This window comes from Mus musculus, chromosome 18 (assembly GCF_000001635.26).
Source record: "Mus musculus strain C57BL/6J chromosome 18, GRCm38.p6 C57BL/6J".
Taxonomy (NCBI): Eukaryota; Metazoa; Chordata; class Mammalia; order Rodentia; family Muridae; genus Mus; species Mus musculus.
The window spans coordinates 22020554-22041500 of NC_000084.6; the positions used below are offsets into that span (position 1 = coordinate 22020554).

At 40.0% G+C, this 20947-nt stretch overlaps 1 protein-coding gene across 1 annotated transcript in view; it reads right to left on the reverse strand.

Moving 5' to 3' along the window:
• The window catches only part of Ccdc178 (coiled coil domain containing 178), a 360500-nt gene that overhangs the window by 209657 nt on the left and 129896 nt on the right, over nt 1–20947 (reverse strand). The window contains exons 15-18 of the mRNA NM_027616.3: nt 12988–13171; nt 4194–4256; nt 2444–2605; nt 269–382 (exon numbers count right to left, since the gene is read on the reverse strand). Coding sequence (NP_081892.2) covers nt 269–382; nt 2444–2605; nt 4194–4256; nt 12988–13171 — 523 coding nt within the window. The remainder of the gene's footprint in view (nt 1–268; nt 383–2443; nt 2606–4193; nt 4257–12987; nt 13172–20947) is intronic.

Below are 20947 nucleotides of genomic sequence, written 5' to 3' on the forward strand. Positions count from 1 at the left end.
GCATAAACCTAGTGGGAATTTTGGGTTGCTTTGGAATGCTTTCCTGAGAAAACATGTCTTATAGACTAGAGCAGTGAGAAAAAAGAGGCTACATAAATGCAGGGTGTGTGTGTGTGTGTGTGTGTGTGTGTGTGTGTGACATGTGTATGTGTATGCAGAGCCCATTTAGAAAGAACAGTAGTTCAAGATACAAGGCATCTTCCCACAATTATATACAATGAGTTTTCATTGATGTAAGAAATAATAAATTGAAAACTGAAATTTTCACCTCAGTTCTTGTGAGTTCCATGCGGCTTTTCTTGCTCTTTTTTAGTAATTTTTTCTTTGTTGCATCTACATTTTTTTTAACTCTTTCTTTCCTCTTCCGTATATTATGCAGCATCTAGAAGACACTCTGATTTTACACTGCGTAACATTTGTGATTCACTGCTTTAGATAAACTGTATGCAGTAACTATCTTAATAATCCTAACGTCTATTTTAACATATGAAAGGAAAGGATCACAGCCTATGAGTTCTAGGTTAAGACACCTCAAATCTCAAATTCTGTTTGAATCATCTAAGACATGGGACGTCTATCTGTTTCAGTTAAATAAACAAAAAGGACAAGTGTACACAGAAATAATATTTTATATATTAGATATTTAATATACAAATATAAACATATTTATATTAAATATATAAATATCTTAAATATTTATATATATTAAATATTTAAGATATAACTGAAGCTCTAAACATAAATTGTCAGAAACCATTGTCAAAAAGAAAATGCACAAAAGCTTATTCATTCCCAGACTTGCTGTTAAATGGCTAGTTCTTTTAATTTATTACCTATTAAAAGATAAAATAAGAAATGATTGGTCAGCAATGAGAAAATATAAAGCCATGACTATTAGAATATGAATGGAAAACAAAAAGTATTAAACGTTGTTGGGATTCATTTTTATACAGTACAAATTAGACAATGACATTGAGACATTTGAGATAATTAATAAACTCCCACAATCAATGAAAGAGAAAGTCATTATTACAACCACTTAACACTCTTGGTTTAGTACTGGTTATATGTTTGCCATATATGTCAGGATCTTTTTCAGAAGCCTTCATTTGCTCAATATGGTTAGGCTCATGTTTTCTGTAGTTTATAATACAAGGGAACTCCTCCTTGAATATTTCTTAGAGAGACTTTGAAAGTTAAGATAAATATTTTTAACAGTGAAAGGACAACATAAACCTCTTTGTCTCCACTTTAGGAACAGACCATAAAATCCAGGAACAAGTTCATCAAACCTTCTCCTAAAGAGCAACCTGGGAATAACCACAAGGATGAGAAAGCATCTTATCTCAGGATGGGCATCTGTGCTGGGCAGTCCTATCTCATCCTGTGGGTAAACGTTCATGACATAGGAATGCAGACCACTGGCCACCTGACACAAACCAATCAGAAACCAACCCCTGTGGCCCCCTAGCACCCACCAATGAAATTTTAGATTACCCAATCCTTCTAGAAACCCCCCCTAATTCCCTTTAAGAAGGTCTGTGTGCCTTTGTCTAGGGTTGCCATTTCAAAGAATAGTTGACCCCCGAATGCTGGTTGTTTCTGCAGAATAAATGTTCTTCATCTTTGCATACTATCTGAGTCTGGGGTCTTCCTTCAGCGACTTTTAGACCCTTACAACAGTAATACCTGGCAATTCACATTTTAAAAACAAAAACATTTTAAAAATTGTTAATAGCCAAAGGTCCAAAGTTACACCATCATTGAGAAAGGGAAAGCAATGTTGCCAAATTGCCCCAAGTCTATGTGTCATCCCTGCAGAGAAAGACAAGAATTCATTGCCCTTACCACACCCCCCAGCTCTCTGAAAGATAAATGATAGCATGTACACATATTTTTTATGATTTTTTCCCTTTGGGAAGGGCCAGTAATATCAGTTACTGACAGAAACTTGTAGTTTTGAAAATATTTTATCCATATTTGCTTTATTTTTCACTCTAGCTGTCTTAACTATTCTATGCACCAAAAACTTACTTGTAAAATGTCATGATACCTCATGTTTTATATTCAAGTCAACATAATCCTTTAGCATCTCATTAAGAAGCAGTGGAGTTTGAATCAAGTGCTGGCAATCTCATTAGGCCAGTCACTGCTCACTCAGTTTTAAAATGCTATACTCAGTTTGGCCCAAGTATAGTGTAGGATAGATTATAGACTTGTGGACAATGAACAGTGCCTTGCCAGACAGTTCTTAAACGAATTCATAATGGTGTGATCATGAAAAAGTAACTTGGATGGTTTGTGATTTTCCTATACAAAACCATAATTTTATCTATATCTATATCTATGTATCTTCACTTATTACTTAGTAACCAAGGTATCCCCAAAAGTAGATGACTAGTTATGAATAATTTTTATTTAATGAGTTGCTGTAAAAGCTTACCTTAGAGTGCTGTCTGTGAAGGTACCTGATTCTCACAGCCTCGGCTTCTAACTCTTTCAGTTGCTCCTCTACTTCTAACAAAGCCATATTATAGAGTACTTGTCTTCGTATAAACTCCTGCATCTCAATAAACTGAGTTTCTTCAATGGCATACAGCCTTTTCTGCCAACCAAGATTGCAGACTACTCATTCATTCATTGTTAATTACACACAAGTTTATTCCATGCTATCATTTGAAAATCAAATACTACAGCCTCCAATAGAAAAGTAACAGGTTAGATTATGGTATTTTAAACAGCACATAGCTGTGAAGACATGAGAAGGAAAAAAACGGACAAGAAGGGCCAAATATTCTCAAACATCCTCATTCTGTTAAGGACCAGTAAGTGCCAGTGCCTGCTGACAACACATACTTGAAAATCTAAAGTGACCAACGAGCTGGCAAGTTATAGGAAAATATTAGGTAGAAATGACTTAGCTGGTTATGAAAATATTGAGGAAATATCTATTAAAAACTACAGAAGAAATCCCTCTTTATAGACTTAGATTAAGGATTCAGACAATCTCACATCACATTGTTGAGGTCTGGGTTATTTTTGTTGTTGTTGTTGTTGTTATGTATTATAATGCTGATACTAATCCCCAAGGTCTGGTTGTAGCAGGGATGAGAGAATCTGCAAGTAGACAGACCCAAGTGACTCTATCTAACATTGCCCCCTAAGTTAACTCTGATTGGAGAATAAAGATGCCTATAGCCTATAGCTGAGCAGAAGAGAGACAGGCAGAGATTTGGTTCCTGGAGGAGTTGGGGTCTAAGGCAGGAGAAGAGAAGATGAGAGAGAAGAAGATGAAGAGAGGAGAGGACGTTATGGGGTAGTACAAGGAGAGAGAGAAGATGGAGAGAGGAGAAGATGCCATGGGATAGTAATCTTGAAAATATGGCCATGAGGACTCATCAGTTGGAGTTAAGAGCTGCCTAGGTGGAGCATGGCAATGTATAACTTGGGAATATTGATGAGGAATTAGATTATAACACTTAGAGGGTAGCTATCTGCCCTGTACTGGTACTGATCAAGGCTTATTATAAATATAAAAGTTGTATGTCTTTTATCTGGGATCTGAGTAACCAAAGGCAGTGTAGAAAGCCCCGATTGAGATTAAATGTTTTCTACAACATCACATGACTATAGTCTCCTTTGTCTTGTGAGTTTAGTTTTCCTATCTTAACAATCCCAACTTCACATATATGTATTTCTGAAGGGGAAGCACTCTGGATCAGATTAGAGTATCAAATCTTGGATCCAAAGGATAAACAAGATTGAAAAATGCAACTCGGGTAGTCTAGTTACTACCATTCCAAAGACTCTATAGAAATATCATAGTACTTTTTTTTTCAGGGTTAAATAAAGAGATTCCAGTGTGAGACACTAAAAGTAAAGAAAATGTAACATCATCAGAAAGCAAACTAAGGAGTTAGACAGTTTGGAATAAGAGTCTACTGCCCTTTCACTAGACTGGCAGAAATTCCCATTAAGCCACAAAATGAGATATGTGCATGGGAGGTCAGTTTCTTTATGCATGATCAGACACTCTACTTGTACACAGAGGCCAACTGTCATCAGCTAAGGAGAGAAAAGTGCTGGCTTGCAAACCAAGCGGTGACAAAAGATGCCTCATTACAGGCAAATTTAAAATGCTAAGTAAAATGCAAATTAAAAGAAGAAGAAAACAGAAGCCACGTTGGCATTACCTGAATCTCAATCCCTGTGGCGATGTCCCCTCTTGTGAGCTTCTTCAGAAGTTCTTCTCTACCCTGTATGTCAAAAAGATCGTCACGTGAAGACTTTATTCTCAGAATATTTAAAAAATACAAGTTTTAACTGCAGTTACTAATACAAGATAGAGTTTATTTGTATAAGAGTAAAGAGCAAATTAGTCATTATATCTCCATGTTATAACTATTTTTAAAGATATTAATATTATTTGAGACAAAGCATTTAAATGATACATAGGAAACAGCAAGATTTAGTTTTGTCTAGGTTATATCTTATAGCCCTGACCTGAAAAAAAAAAAAAAAGTCAAAGCTAGATTATCTTTGGCTCCTTTTTTTTTTCCCCAGAAAAGTGGATTCTTTTTAGTATTACTTTCCAGAATAAAAACTGTGAATGTTGAAAGCAAAATGGATATAATCATATATAATGTATGCACAGTGTTATTATAAACTCCAATTGACTAGAGAAATGTCTTCATTTTTCAAGAAAAATACGTTCTTTGAGGATTAATATTCAAAAGGGGTAGAGAGCATCTTTCCTTTGTCCCCCAGATAATGACCTTAATTATTCAGTCTGGCTTTGAAATGACACAGAGCAGCATCAGAAGTTATTCTGTGGGTCCATCTGCCTTGTTGGAAGTTATTGGACACTGGAGTCCAATATCTGAGAGTTGAGTTGGTCTACCTTCAGGCTGCTCTCCAGATTGAAAAGAGACACTCAAGCTTGCAAAGAGGGACCATAGGTTCTTAGCGGTTTATGATTTCCCCACTTCATTGCTGACCCCATAGTTATTTCTGGTCTACAGAGGCAATAAGGAGAAGCAAGCACACTGGTTCATCTTCCAGCCTTTTCTTTACTCAGACAGCAATGGGAATTAAGATTGCTTATCTAAGCAGCTGAGTATTCCTGTTATAGTTGGTAGGGCGAGTGCCTATGCCCACATCCTTTGAATCCAGGTTCCATGTCATTAATGCATCATAGCAGTTTCCAGTATTTGTTGCTTGTTAACTTGTATTCATGACAAATTACAAAGTTATTTGAATCATGGTGGTTTTGAGTGAAATAAAGAAAAAAAAAAAAAACCTAACTAACACAAAACTGCCTCAATTTCCATTCCCATTGCTGTGATAAGGTAGCCTGATAAAGGTATCCTAAAGGACAATGGATTTATTTGTTTCACAGTTCAAAGTTAGAGTCCACCATTGGTGGGGAATCAAGGTGGTAAGAACTTGAGTAGCTGGTCATACTACCTGGACAGGCAAGAGCAAAGAACAATGAATTGACGGATCACTCTAGAGCGTAGTTCACTTTCTTGCTTGTTCACAGTTCAGGAATGTTGCCATCTGTAACAGTGAGCAGGTCTTCCTACCTCATTTAACTTAATCGAGTTACTCCTCCACAGGTTCAGCCGCCAACCTGATGGAGACAACCAGTCTCTCCCTGAGACTCTGCCCAGGTGATTCTAGATCATGTGAAATCATTTGAAATTGCTATCTATACGAAACTCTATTACCAGCAGAGGAATCCACAGTCCTACAAGTTTCTTTCCAGAGCCTAAGAGGGATTTCCCAATCTTTCTATCTTGCTTCTTCCAACCTCTATTTATCCAGACTGGTCTCAATGAGGGAAAGTATCTAGTTCTGACTGCACGGCTAAAGTCACACTTTATCCAAGCTGTAAGAGTGCTCTAGCCCTTATACTCCTTACAGAAAAACAACTGGACCGCAGGTCCTTTCACAATAACCTAGAGGTTCGATACTTCCTGGAGGGACTGCTGCCACTGGCCTTCAAAGTACCCTAAGGGACACAAAGGATAGATGAGCCTCCAATGAGCAGAGGTCAGGCTATAGTGTATTACAAAAGAATAGGGTGACTCCTCTTTACAGCTTATATTCCCAGAACGTCTCCCTGAATTTTGACTGCAGGCTGCACATCAGTGTATGGGACACTGAAAATGTGTTACCCCAAACTGTAGGAACACAAGAGGAATAAGCAAGATTAGGTGCGTGCATGCCCGTGCACCCTCTCTCTGTCTCTGTCTCTCTCTCTCTGTCTCTCTCTCTCTCTCTCTCTCTCTCTCTCTCTCTCTCTCACATGTGAACAGAGAGAGCGAGACAGAGAGAGAGAGACAGAGAGACAGAGACAGAGACAGAGACATACAAACACATGATATAGTTCTCCAACCTTCTTAGTCAACACCATATAGAAACAGCAAGCAAGCATGGGCCTTTATATTTGTCCCAGGTTGGACTAAGGTTCCAAGAGGGACCTTCTGAGTATCAGTTCCCAGGTCTAAGCTGTACAAGGAAGGAGGATGGCTTTAAGCAAGGAGAAGAATCTGCAGTTCCACCCAATGTACTAGACAGAGATGGTGCCCTCAACAGGCAAGCCTCACTTGAGCTATGGCTAGAGGAGGCTAAAATAGAAACTTGCCTACTGTGTGTGACCATCTTACCCCAACTTCATAACCAAATATGTAAAATAGCTATTATAACCTTTTTTTCTTTTTCATATTGGAAAACTGGGACAAATACTTAGTCTAAAACCATAAAGCTGGCAGCTTCCATGTCTAAGAGCTTTGCCCATGGCTGGCTGATTTGGAGTGCTAATTCGCACAGCCTGATGAATCGAAGGGACCTGATCCCAGTGGTTTAACCTCCTAATGGTTTCTAGATTCTTTTTTTTTTTAAGATTTATTTATTTTATGTATATATGAGTACACTGTAGCTGTACAGATGGTTGTCTGCCACCATGTGGTTGCTGGGATCTGAACTCAGGATCTTCGGAAGAGCAGTCAGTGCTCTTAACTGCTAAGCCATCTCTCCAGTCGATTCCTAGATTCTTAAAACCCTCCAAAGTGATAAGCAGTTTCATGTACAGCCACCAATTTTCTTGTGCCTGTCTCCTTGAGGGTCCAGATTTACCAGGCTGTCTCAGAAGCAATCTGTCTTGGTACAGCATGGCTCAGGAGCCTGTATTAGAAGTGAGACTTGGAGTGAAGACATGTCAGTCTGATAATAACTCCACAGTAGGCTATGAAGTGGAATACACCCTGCAAAGTCATAGGCTTGGCAAAGTTGCTCCTGTAATTCTGCAACATGGATCATGTAGCTGCTGAGGACAAACCCAGGAGGAAATGAGCACAGACACTAGGAGGAGAAATTAACATAAGGCCCAACAATCATGAGAGATGCCTTCTCAAACTCCATGGCACCATTGCCAGAAAGGCTCAAAGCCAGGAGCTGGGGCATGACAGAGACTGCAGTAGCTGTGAAATGCTTTGCTGTTTTAACATTTATTGGGTACCACCTTGGAGAATGTGCTGATTTTTACATGTGTTTTATGGATGCAGGAGTCTTTACTTAATTATATGGCTGGAAGTCCATGGAAATGTGTGCACATTGGAACTGTGTAGAGCAGTGGTTCTGGACTTACCTTACACTATGACCCTTTAATACAGGTTGTGGTGCTCCCTCAATCAAAATTATTTTCATTGCTACTTTGTAACTGCAATTTTGCTACTGTTATGAATCATAATTTAAACATCTGATATACAGGGTGTCTGATACACAACCCCTGTGAAAGGATCATTCAACCCCTAAAGGAGTTGTAAGGTTGAGAGCCACTGGTGTAAATTAAGGAGAGGCTGGAGGCCCACTGTAGTTAGTGTGGCAAATTGTAGATGGAGAGCTACTCTGTGTGTGTGTGTGTGTGTGTGTGTGTGAACATTTCTCTTCATAGATCCTTAGTGAGATATCAATGGCTAGTTCACCTATCTTAACATACACTTTTGGTGATCAGATATGAAGAGGAGAGAGTCAGTTCTGTTCATTGACTCAGGGGCTCCAGTTACCACTGCACCCCAGCCCTTGCTTTAAGCACCAAGACAAGCAGGAGCTCTACGGCAGGAGCTTGGATTTTACCAAAGCACACACTTCACGGGCAGAAAGCCAATTAATAAAGGGCAGAGACAGCAGCAGCCCACAGTCTCCTCAGACATACACCCTCAAACGGCACAAAGATCTGCTAAAGTCCTATCTTTTGGTATTCCTACCAGCCCATAAACACCATGCTGGAAACCAAGCTTTTGCCACAGGGACCATGTGGGAATATTCCAAACTTAAAATATAGTAGCACCTATTGTATACTTTCAAAGCTGAGAAAACTGAAGGCAGTGAGGTAATGCAATTCTCGTTTTCAAGTAAGTGTGAGCACAAGGAACTGCTGGACGCACACTTGAGTGCTCTCTAGAGCATTTAGCATTGAGCTCCTGGAGTCTTTCCCTAGCTGCTATCACTGTACCTGCAACAGTACTTTCCAAAAGGAAAATTTATTAAAACAAATGAGTTTGTAAATATCAAACAAGTCCTCTTCGTCTCTTTGCTTCTTCGTTTCTTTCTCTTCGTCTTTTCCTCTGCTCTCTTCCTCTGCTCTCTGCCTCTCTCCCTCTCTGCCCCTCTCTCTGCCTCTCTCTCTACGTCTCTCTGTGTCTCTCTCTCTCTTTCTCTCTGCCTCTCTCTGCCGCACTCTTCCTCTCTTGCTCCTGAGTAAGCAATAAAGCTTTGCTGCAGAAGAAAAAAAAAATCAAACAAGCTACTTTTTGGTCTATGTTGGGGTATCCATCTGTTTTCAAGAACTTTGTTTTCTTTGAAACTAAAAAAAAAAAAATCATAGTTTTAAAATTTATTATATCATGAGCTACTAGGAGTCCATTAAAATGTCATAACCATATAGACTTTCATTCGTAATCAGCAACTTGAAATTGGGTTGAAGGATCAGGCTGGGCAAGATACTTTTTCCCTAGATTTTGGGGGAAGCGGGGGTACAGGAAGAAGACAGGCTAGCCTTGGAGGTTGTCTTTTATTGACTTTGTTAATAAGAGGTAGGTTGGAGCCAAAGCAAACTAGCTTTGTCCCGGAACAAAGGTGCTGTAAGCCCACACTCAGTCCCTGAGTTCTTCAAATTGCCAGGTCACTGGAAAGCAAACGAGAGCCCAGAAACTGCTCCGCCACAATCATTCCAACAGAGAACTTAACTTTGACCAGCTAGAAGATGCTAAGACCTTTGAACAAATATCCGCTGGGGGGGGGGGGAAATGTGGCATATTATCTCAAAATACGCAGTTGATAACCTACTATGTGTCAGGGGGTGGGGCTGGATCAGCATTGGCATAACTGCAGGCAAATGATCTGATATCCCAGTGTTGCTCAGAAAAAATAATGTTTGTTATGTAATTTTGATATGCTTAGCTGACACACTGTTAGGACAAAGATGTCCCATTCCCCTCCAGCGTATCTCACCCGAATTGAGTGAGAGAGTAAGTCTACATCAAGAGAAATCCTGTCAAGAACTTGGTCTGCCACCTTTGAATTAATCATGGGATGAAAGATCACCGTTGTTGCTATTATTTGTGTGAACGTTTGTCTGTACCTGTGTGCTCAGTGCAGGGAGAGGGCAGAAGAGGGTGTCAGGTGCTGTGGAGCTGGGGTTACGAGCACTCCTGAGCCCCCAGAACGGGAGCTGAAAAAGGAACTCTGATCCTCTGCAAGCGCAGCAAACATTTTAACCATCTGCCTCAGCCCTCCACTCCCACCCACCTCCTTTTTAATGTTGAAGACCACAATTAGGGAAGGCTCACTTTGCGATCCTCCTCGTTACACATCTCTCAAATGAACCAAAACATTGGCAAGTCTCTTATCTATACCCAGCATCCACCGCTTTTAACTCGGATTTAAGACATGTTGCTTGGCCCTGTGTTCTTTGGCAGCTGGAGAAAAGTCAAGTTTTCTCAGCAGAGGGCAGTGGAGGGACATACAAAATCTTGGCAAGGGGCTCTACAACCTTCCTTCTATGCGCAATTGGCATTGTTAGCCTTCTCCTTTCAGGGAGCCAGGGGCCTTTGAGATTTGTTGTCCATAATCTACATTTTACTGCCCTTGGGTTTGGCTGGAGTTAGCCAAAGTGTTCACAGAGACACTAGCGCAGTGCAGTGAGGGTTCTGTTGTGGAACAGCAGCCCGTTCTGGGTGTCACGTCTCCAGGTACTTCACCCTTGACTTCAGGCAGTGACTGTGCCAACTTTGGCAATTACTAAGTTCTTCAGAGAAGGGGTAAGAGAACCTTCGGATAAAGGGTGAGAGAGTAAATATTTTAATCTGAGCAGGCCATAGGCCTTTGTCACAACCGTTTGATTCTGATTTTGGAAAAAAGAAATAAGGAGATCCAAAGGAGATCACTTCAAAAAACATGTAAGGAGAGACTTGATTTCAGAAGAAATGGCAGTCTCTGAGCCGCTGGCAAGAGTTCACCACAGAGATTTGCTGCCTGGTTTTAGCAGCCAGAAACCAGAAGGTGGCAGCAGAGAGCTGTGATACTGCTAGAAACTGCTGTTCCAGAATAAAGACCGTTGAAAAGCATAAACTGGTGTAGTGTTTGTCTCAAAACCCGTATCCAAACAGAAAGGGGAGCAAAATACTCAGAATAAACAAAACTCAGTTTAGAATCAGAAAGTCAGCCTCCATTTACCGAATAGTGATTGATAGGAACTAAGAAGAATGTCGGGATGTAAGGTTTGAAATTAATTCGAGATTTATGTAAACAACCAAACCAAACCAAACCAAGAGAGAGCTGCCTCTGACTGTACTGGGTCAGGATACTCTAAGGTGGACATGCCCTCAGTATAAAGTCTGATGATGGCCCAAATAGGCTCTTCCTAAATACAATATTGAGAATATCCTTAAAGTTTATTTGTCTGAGGTTCTCAGGTCTCAGCTGAATATAGCAATACTGGTATATAACCTCTGTGTAGATAATATGTAATACTGTATATCTAAGTTGGAGTCTGATAGATGATGTATTCTAAAAAGAAACAAGGAAAAACATAAAGAACATTCCATAGTGTGGGGCCACCTTTGCTGTTCAGGTTGAAAAAATATTTAATGGTGCAGATATTTAACTCGGGTCTGTTTGCTTACAAATGGGATAAATGTTTAGAATGTAAACAACACGATATAAACAATAAATGTTTGCTGAAACAGTTGTAAAACTGTTCATTTGGTTAAATAATAAGAGCTATCTTTTCTTCCCACAATATTTTTATAGAAAAGAGGAGCTTACTATCCAAATGTCACATGTGTGAAAAACTAGATTTTGATAATGGCACTGCAATATTATAACACTTGATTTATTATGTGATATGGCTACTGAGTGGCTCACAGGCAGGCAGATACACCACTTAGGTACACGTTTGGATATTTACCCTGGTTCATTCCCCATCATGACTGAAGATGTATTACCTACTTCCTGTCTCATGTTCTAATAGCTTGTGAATCCTACTCTAAAGTCTTAGAATGCACTTCTTTCCTGAATAGGTCGGTTATTGATAATGAGGTTTGGAAAGCTTGGTACAGATCATCTTATCTAGCTGGGAATTTCTGGGAGGTGTTTGGTATCTTTGATTATTCATGGCATTTTACTGACACATTCGCTTGTAAGAAATTCTACCTCCATAGTGAGCTAGACCATTTCTCAGAAATAACCCAGAAATAACCCAAAAGTGACATTGGTTGTAACCATATTCTGGATAGCAGAGACTCTGCGTTAACTTCAGCGCATCACAATAAAACATTGAAAAACCAAAAAAAAAAAATCTTAAGATACACTTACAAGCAAAACATGGTGGGGAATGAAATTCAGTGATAAGAGTGTTTTCCAGCATGAACAAGGGTGCAGGTGCAATCGCCAGCATCACACTGAGGACGAAGTACACACATTCAGTCATGTGGTGGCCAGCATCTTGTTCATGTGTTCTCTAGGTCAGAAACCCAGGTCTGACATGGGGTCCTGGAGGTGTCCACTAATGGGTTATTGTTCAAATCAGAGAGATTTGAGAAATGTCACATGAGCATTTGATTCTGTAGCAGTGTCATCTAGAAGGTTCCTTGTAATAATCTGCAGGTCCGATGAGGCATGCTCTACTAGTGTGTTATAGAGGTTCTAAGGAAGGGTCTTAGAATCTTTCCTAGCTAAGATATAGGTTATGTGTACATGAGAAAACTCATCTAAGTTCCACATTCCTCGTTCTGGAAGGTTACAACTGTTCTCAGCAAAAGGTAAATAACATGCTGATCAGTTAATGGCACTGAACCCTCATCCTTTGGAGAGATGATTTTTCTTCTTGTCTGTTAGATGCAGTTTAAGAAGAGAAGTAATAACAGAGCTTAGTATATGCCTCACTTGATAGGGCACTTGCCTAGTAGGCACGAAGCTCTGGGTTAGATATCAAGCACTCTTCCTATTTCTACACACACATCTAAGCCAGATGGTTGAAATGGTATTTTTCTTTTGTGGTGTGTGCTGTCAGTGTAGGCGGGTGTTCATATCCATGTGGTGCACCTTCCTGTGGAGACAAATGGTAGCTGCTGGCTGAGAGGCTTTCCCCGATCACTTCACCTTTATTTTATTTTGTTGAGATAAGGTCTCTCCTATGACCTGAAGCCAGTTCATCGACTTGGGTAGACTGGCGGGACAATGGACTCCAGGGATGCACCTGTCTTTGAATCTCCAAGGGCTCAGGGTTGTACTGTGTCCAGTTTTAACATGTGTTCTTGGGATTTGAACTCGGGTCCCTGGGCTTGTGTAGCAGGCATTTTACTGGGCTCTTGGGAGATTCTTCACCTTTAAACTGATCTGACTACCAAGAAAGATGAACTCAAGAAAACTCAGGCCAATCACTCCTATTGAGCAGTTAAGAGGTGACCAATGATTTCTGACCTTGAATATTCTTTTCAGATCTGCTAGTTTATCTTCCAACTCTTCCGTTTTGTGTCTAGAGAGGTGGTAGACAGCCCCAACCTGGTAGGCCTGCTTGTAGAGCTGTTTTAGGTAGTTGTTATTCTTCATCTTCATTTCCACAAATGTGTGGACTTCTTCTTCCATCTCTGCTGTTTTCTTTATACTGTAAAAAAAGAAGCAAAGATTAGTCCAGCTATTCATAGAGAGTGTATACTTAGAATAATGTCATTATTCTAAGACAGCATTTACTTGACAAATATATTTACTACTAATAACAGTAACACTTTATGTTGCCAAAATCACAAAATGAGCAAGGAGTTACATGAAATATGAATATATAACCTGTGTCTAGGGGATTTTTTTACATTCCTGTTGGTTTGTCCTAATCCATACGACAGTCTTGGAAGCCATAATAGTCTATGGGAAAGGCTTAGCTTTCTAAAGCAACCTATTGCCAACACCTATGCAGGCATTTTCAGGTCTGCTGCCACCTAGAAACCATAATGCCAATGTGAAATGACCTCTTGGACACCCCTCTATCACCTTTTTAAAAATAAAATATATTTATGGACTAATTGGGAGTCTCATGTCATGCACATAAATCACACTCACCTTCCAATCTCCTGGTCACACTTCTCCCCTGCGACCACCCCTCCCGCCTAACAAGAGAGGCAAGGGAAAAAAGCAAGCTCACTTTGTGTTGTCTATATACACACTCCCTGGAGCATGCTCAAGATCCCAGTGGCCAGCCTCACAGGAGCGGATGAGATTCTCCCCTCCATGAGTGGAAGAGAAGTTAGCCATAGAGGGAGGGGCAAGGCCAGCTGTCCTGTGCCCAAGGAGATTAACATAGATCCAGGTAGGAGCCTATACCATGACATCTGTGTGGGCTTCTGTGGTTAACAGGAGCCACAGACATCAACCCAGCCCTTGGCTGAATCTAGACTGAAGACCCACTCATGGGTCTCAGCAGCTTCAAGGCCACAGCCTCAGTATGACCTCAGGTGGGTACAGCTGCCACTTTCATCAGGATGACCCCTGGACATGCCACAGGTGGCAAATCCAAGGGACATCACCAAGGCACAAGGCAGCTGCACAGACTGCACTACCCCACCTCCCCTACCTTTTCCACCTCTCCATCACATCTTTTTTCATCAGAGTGGTGTTTGGGTGTCTTCTTCCTATCATCGTTTTTGATTCTCATAATGGTGATTTTATCAGAGAATGCTTTAAATGAAAGAGTGAAACCTAAACCAAACTCTGGGCTCAGTCAGTTTGCGCCCGATGAGATGCTCATTGTGGACAGAGATTCCTGTGTGTTGAATGCTATTTATCAGGATCTTCTCTCTAATTATTCACCAGCATATCCCCTGCAGCAGTGTACTGGCTGGTTTTCACACAAACTAGAATCTTGAGAGAGGAAGGAGCCTCAGTTAAGGAAATGCTCCCATGAGATCTAACTGTTAGGCATTTTCTCAATTAGAGATCCAGGGGGAGGTAGGCCATGGTGGGTGGTATCAGTCCTGGGCTGGTAGCCCTGGGTTCTATAAGAGAGCAGGCTGAGCAAGCCATGGGAAGAGTGCCAGTAAGCAGCATCACTTCATGGCCTCTACATCAGCTCTTGCGTTCAGGTTCTTGTCATGCTTAAGTTTCTATCCTGACTTCCTTTGGCAATAAACAGCATTATGGATGTATAAGCTAAATAAACCCTTTTCTCCCTAACTTGCTTTTTGGTCATGGTGTTTGGTCACAGCAATAGAAATCCTAACTAAAACAAGCAGCATTTCAGTTTGACAATCACATATCTCCAGGTATTGCTAAGTGTCTCCTGTGTAGGATACAACATCTTGTTAGCTGAGAACTACATAAATACATTGTCAAAAGCAGTGGCTCTCAGGCCCAGCCATGTATGACAGTCTTATGAAAACCTGTAACATGACTCTGTGTTTTAGAAAATTCTGCTATAGTTGATTGGAGGTAAAGTTCCAGCATGGGCATTTTCAAACACCTCAGGTGATGATGCTCAAGTATGAGAAGGACACAAAGACAAATTGATTAGAAAAGTCTTTCCCATCATATGGAGAGCTTCTTAAGTCACAGACTGCTGGACTCTGCTCTAGGGAGAGAAGCCAGGAGATGTGGGACATACATCATTTTGTCCTTAGGTGTTGCTGATGAAACCTGGTTTCATAACACTGTACAAGAAGCTTTGTTGAAAGAAGCAACCACCAGGACAAGGGAGAGTAAATGAGTGTGGCCAGCTTATGGGAGGGACAGCACGCTATAAGGACAAGGGGAATGAGCAACCCTGATTCATCTTTCTAGCGTATTGTTCTCACAAAAATAAACATGTGTAAACAAGAAGATTCATCCATTCAATGTGTGCTGGGATAGTGTGGCACACATGTCAGGAAAAAAATGGCACCAAAAAAATAAAAATCAAAGCAGGAGTGGAGATAACCATCAGAAAACTGCCCGAATGATCCATAGGAGAGTGAACAGGGAGGGCTTCATTGTACAGTGAAGTATCCAGGAAAAGACAAACTCACTGACCAGCTATGGCCTACAGGAGTGAAGGCACTGATACACAGATACTGAAGGCAAAACTCAACCTGGCTGCCTTCTGAGTCAGTTACACGTTAATGTCCCTGATGTAGTCTTAGGATCCCTGTGCCTCAGAAGAGCACTGTCAATTGGATTCCAAGAATGCTAGACTGAATCAGGTGGGGACAAGCAGAGAAAAAGAGATGGAGATAAGAATATGACAATATGGGCTGGTAAGATGGCTCAGTGGGTAAGAGCACCCGACTGCTCTTCCGAAGGTCTGGAGTTCAAATCCCAGCAACCACATGGTGGCTCACAACCATCTGTAACAAGATCTGACACCCTCTGGAGTGTCTGAAGACAGCTACAGTGTACTTACATATAATAAATAAATAAATCTTTTTTAAAAAAAGAATATGACAATATGAAAAAGAGGAGAGAAAGTGGAAATGCTTGTGTTTATTTAACAAATAGACGAAAGGGCTGGGGAGATGGCTCGGCTGGTGACTGTTTGATGAGCAAATGTGAGAACGTGAGTCTTATCTTCAGAACCCACAAAACACTGGCGAGGTACAGACAGGTGGGATCATGCGGTTCACTGTCCAATCAACTTAGCTGGATTGGTAACTCAAGACCAGTGAGAGATTCTGTCTCAAATGGAAATGGATGGTGTCTGAGGGATGGCACCCAAGGTGGGTTATTGGCTTCCAGATACACCTGCATATATGTGTTCACTGGCGAACACACCTACACCCAAAATGTCTACATAAACATAGAATAATACTAAAAAAGACAAGGAAGTATGAAACATGTATTTTAAAACTATTTCTTAGCACATACTTTTAATACCAGCCCTCTGGAAGCTGGCTTAGGATCATAAGTTGTGAAGAGTCTTTGATATATAGTGAGACTGTCGGAGAAACCTAAAGTATGTTCTGAACATTAACTAGTGTGTTGAGACTGAGGACAGAAACAGCCACAGGCAGGTCTTGAATAGGAATGATCATTTGTGAGTGAACTGTAGAATGGAAAGCTGTTTACAGATATTGTAGAATAAACTTATCAGGAAGCTGGTCATAGCCATCATCTGCCTTCCAGTATAAGTAGGCTACAGTATAAATTAAACAGTTCTACTTCTGGGTACACTTTGTGATGTATAAATTTGAGGACTTCATCTTTGGATCACCTGTTTCCAGCTATCTACGAATGTTCTCTCTGTCTCTGTCTCTGTCTCTGTCTCTGTCTCTGTCTCTGTCTCTGTCTCTGTCTCTGTCTCTCTTCTGAAACTCCCTTGTTCTTGTTTTGTCTTTGCCCCTTGTTGCTGAATTCTGCCTTGGGTCCTGAGGCACCATGGTTGTTGAATCTATTGCTTTGTAGCAGAATCTTGAGTAGCCTTGAGTCTACCTTCCTTTTCAAATATTTTAGGGGATTATTTATCAAGTTTGTTTGGGTTTTTTGCTAGTAATATTCTTATACTTTATTTTTTCCTGTAACCATTTTAAACTCACTTGAAATGTATCTAATGTTTTCATAATCTAAGTTCTAAAATAACGGGATTATTCAAGTATATGCTCAAATTATATAATCATTGTATGATTTTAACTTATTGTAGGTGACAAGTTTTAAGCTTAGCTGACAAGCTTACATTCATGGTAGATATTTTCTGATGTATTTTATAATTTCATGAGCATATTTTTAAACACTTTCTTTTATGGAAATCATGTGAGGCTTCAATCAGAAGTTTATTCCTTTACAGAACACATGGAGTCATAATTATAAAGCTATAAAATTCTCTTTGGAGATATACACTGCATTAAGTAAAAATAGCACTTTCTAAAGTAATTTCTTAGAAAAAAAGATGAAATAATTAAATTGCTGCTCTTTCTTTAAAAAATAATATTATATACTTTCTTTATTTACATTTCAAATGTTATCCCCCTATTGTAGTTTCTCCCCCCAAAACCCCCTATCCTCTCTCCCCTCCCCCAGCTCATCAACCCACCCACTCCAGCTTCCTGGCCATGGCATTCCACTATACTGGGGCATATAACCTTCACAGGACCAAGAGCCTCTCCTTCCATTGATGACTGAATAGGACATCAGCTGCTACATGTATATTCTTTGATTGGTGGTTTAGTCCCAGGGAGCTCTGGGGGCACTGGTTAGTTCATATTGTTGTTTCTCTTATGGGGCTGCAAACCCCTATAGCTCCTTGGGGCCTTTCTCTAGGTCCTTCATTGGGGACCCTATGCACTGTCCAATGGATGGCTGTGAGCATCCACTTCTGTATATATCAGGCAATGGCAGAGCCTTTCAGGAGACAGCTATATCAGGCTCCTGTCAGCAGGCTCTTATTGGCATCCACAATAGTGACTGGTTTTGGTGGTGGTTTATGGGACAGATCCCCAGGTGGGGCTGTCTCTGGATGGTCATTCTTTCAATCTCTGCTTCACACTGTGTCACTGTAACTCCTTCCATGGGTATTTTGTTCCTCGTTCTAAGAAGGACCTAAGTATCCATACTTTGGTCTTCCTTCTTCTTGAGTTACATGTGTTTTGCAAATTGTATCTTGGGTATTCGAAGTTTCAGGACTAATATCCACTTATCAGTGAGTACATATCATGTGAGTCCTTTTGGGATTGGGTTACCTCACTCAGGATGATGCCTTCCAGGTCCATCCATTTGCCTAGGAATTTCATAAATTCATTGTTTTTAAATAGCTGAATAGTACTCCATTGTGTAAATGTACCACATTTTCTGTATCCATTCCTCTGTTGAGGAACATCTGGGTTCTTTCCAGCTTCTGGCTATTATAAATAAGGCTGCTATGAACATAGTGGAGCATGTGTCCTTATTACATATTGGAGCATATTCTGGGTATATTCCCAGGAATGGTATCTCTGGATCCTCTGGAAGTACTATGTCCAATTTTCTGAGGAACCACCAAACTTCTTTGCAGAGTGGTTGTACCAGGTTGTAATCCCACCAGCAATAGAGGAATGTTTATCTTCCTCCACATCGAAACCAGCATCTGCTGTCGCCTGAGTTTTTGATCTTAGCCATTCTGACTGGTGTGAGGTAGAATCTCAGGGCTGTTTTGATTTGCATTTCCCTGATGATTAAGGATGTTGAACATTTTTTTAGGTGCTTCTCAGCCATTCAGTATACTTCAGTTGAGAATTCTTTGTTTAGCTCTGTACCTCATTTTTTAAAATAGGGTTATTTGGTTTTTCTCTAGTCTAACTTCCTGAGTTCTTTGTATTTATTGGATATTAGCCCTCTATCAGATTTAGGATTGGTAAAGATCTTTTCCCAATCTGTTGGTTGCCTTTTAGTCTTATTGACAGTGTCCTTTGCCTTACAGAAGCTTTGCAATTTTATGAGGTTCCATTTGTTAATACTTAATCTTACAGTACAAGCTGTTGTTTTTATCTTCAGGAATATATCCACTGTGCTCATATATTCAAGATTCTTCCCCACTACCTCCTATATTAGTTTGAGTGTCTCTGGTTTTATGTGGAGGTCCTTGATCCACTTAGACTTGAGCTTTGTACAAGGAGATAAGAATGGATCAATTCACATTCTTTTACATAATAACCACCAGTTGAGTCAGCACCATTTGTTGAAAATGCTGTCTTTTTTCCACTGGATGGTTTTAGCTCCTTTGTCGAAAATCAAGTGACCATAGGTGTGTGGGTTCATTTCTGGGTCTTCAATTTTATTTCATTCATCTACCTGTATGTCACTGTACAAGTACCATGAAGTTTTTATCACAATTCCTCTGTAGTAGAGTTTGAGGTCAGGTATGGTGATTCTGCAAATACTGATGTTTTGACTTCTTCCTTTCCAATTTGTATTCCTTTGATCTCCTTTTGTTGTCAAATTGATCTGACTAGGACTTCAAGTACTATATTAAATAGGTAGTGAGAGGGTGGGTAGCCTTGTCTAGTCCCTGATTTTAGTAGGATTGCTTCCAGTTTCTCATTATTTACTTTGATGTTTGCTACTGGTTTGCTGTATATTGCTGTCATTATGTTTAGGTATGGGCCTTGAATTCCTGATCTTTCTAAGACTTTTATCATGAAGGGGTGTTGGTCTTTGTCAAATGCTTTCTCAGCATCTAATGAGACGATCATGTGGTTTTTGTTTTTGGGTTTGTTTATATAATGGATTATTTTGATGGATTTCCATATATTGAACCATCCTTGCATCACTGATATGAAGCCTACTTGGTCATGATGGATCATTGTTTTGATGTGTTCTTATATTTGGTTTTCGAGAATTTTGTTGAGAATTTTTGCATCAATATTCATAAGTGAAATTGGTCTGAAGTGCTCTTCCTTTGTTGGGTCTTTGTGTGGTTTAGGTATCAGTAATTGTGGTTTCAAAGAATGAATTGGTTAGAGTACCTTCTGCTTCTATTTTGTGGAGTAGTTTGAGGAGTATTGGAATTAGGTCTTCTTTGAATATCTCATAGTACTCTGCACTAAACCCATCTGGTCCTGGGCATTTTTTTTTTTTTTTGGTTGGGAGACTATTAATGACTGTTTCTAGTTCTTTAGGGGATATAGGACTGTTTAGATCATTAATCTGAGTCTGATTTAACCTTGGTACCTGGTATCTGTCTAGAAAATTGACTATTTCATCCAGGTTTTACAGTTTTGTTGAGTATAGGCTTTTGTAGTAGGATCTGATGATTTTTTTGGAATTTGTCAGATTCTGTTTTTATATCTCTCTTTTCCGTTATGATTTCATTAATTTGGATACTGTCCCTATGCCCTCTAGTTTGTCTAGCTAAGGCTTTATCTATCCTGTTGATTTTCTAAAAAACAAACAAACAAACAAACAAAACAAAAAACAAAAACAAAAAACCCAGATCCTGGTTTGGTTGATTCTTTGTATAGTTCTTTTCCTTTCCACTTGGTTGATTTCAGGCCTGAGTTTGATTATTTTCTGCTATCTACTCCTCTTGGGTGCATTTGCTTCCTTTTGTTCTAGAGCTTTTAGGCGTGCTGTTACTATATGCTCGCTCCGGTTTTTTGTTTGTTTGTTTGTTTGTTTTGGTTTTGGTTTTGTTTTGGACACTCAGAGCTATGAGTTTTCCTCTGCAGGACTGCTTTTATTGTGTCTCATAAGTTTGGGTATGCTGTGGCTTCATTTTTATTAAACTCTAGTCTTTAATTTCTTTATTTCTTCTTTGACCAAGTTGAGTTGAGTGTTGTTCAGCTTCCACATATAGATGGGTTTTCTATTATTTATGCTGTTATTGAAGATCAGCCTTAGTCTGTGGTGACCTGATAGGGTGCATGGGATTATTTCAATATTTTTGTATCTGCTAAGGCCCATTTGTTGACCTATGTTCAATTTTGGAGAAGGTTCCATGAGGTGCTGAGAA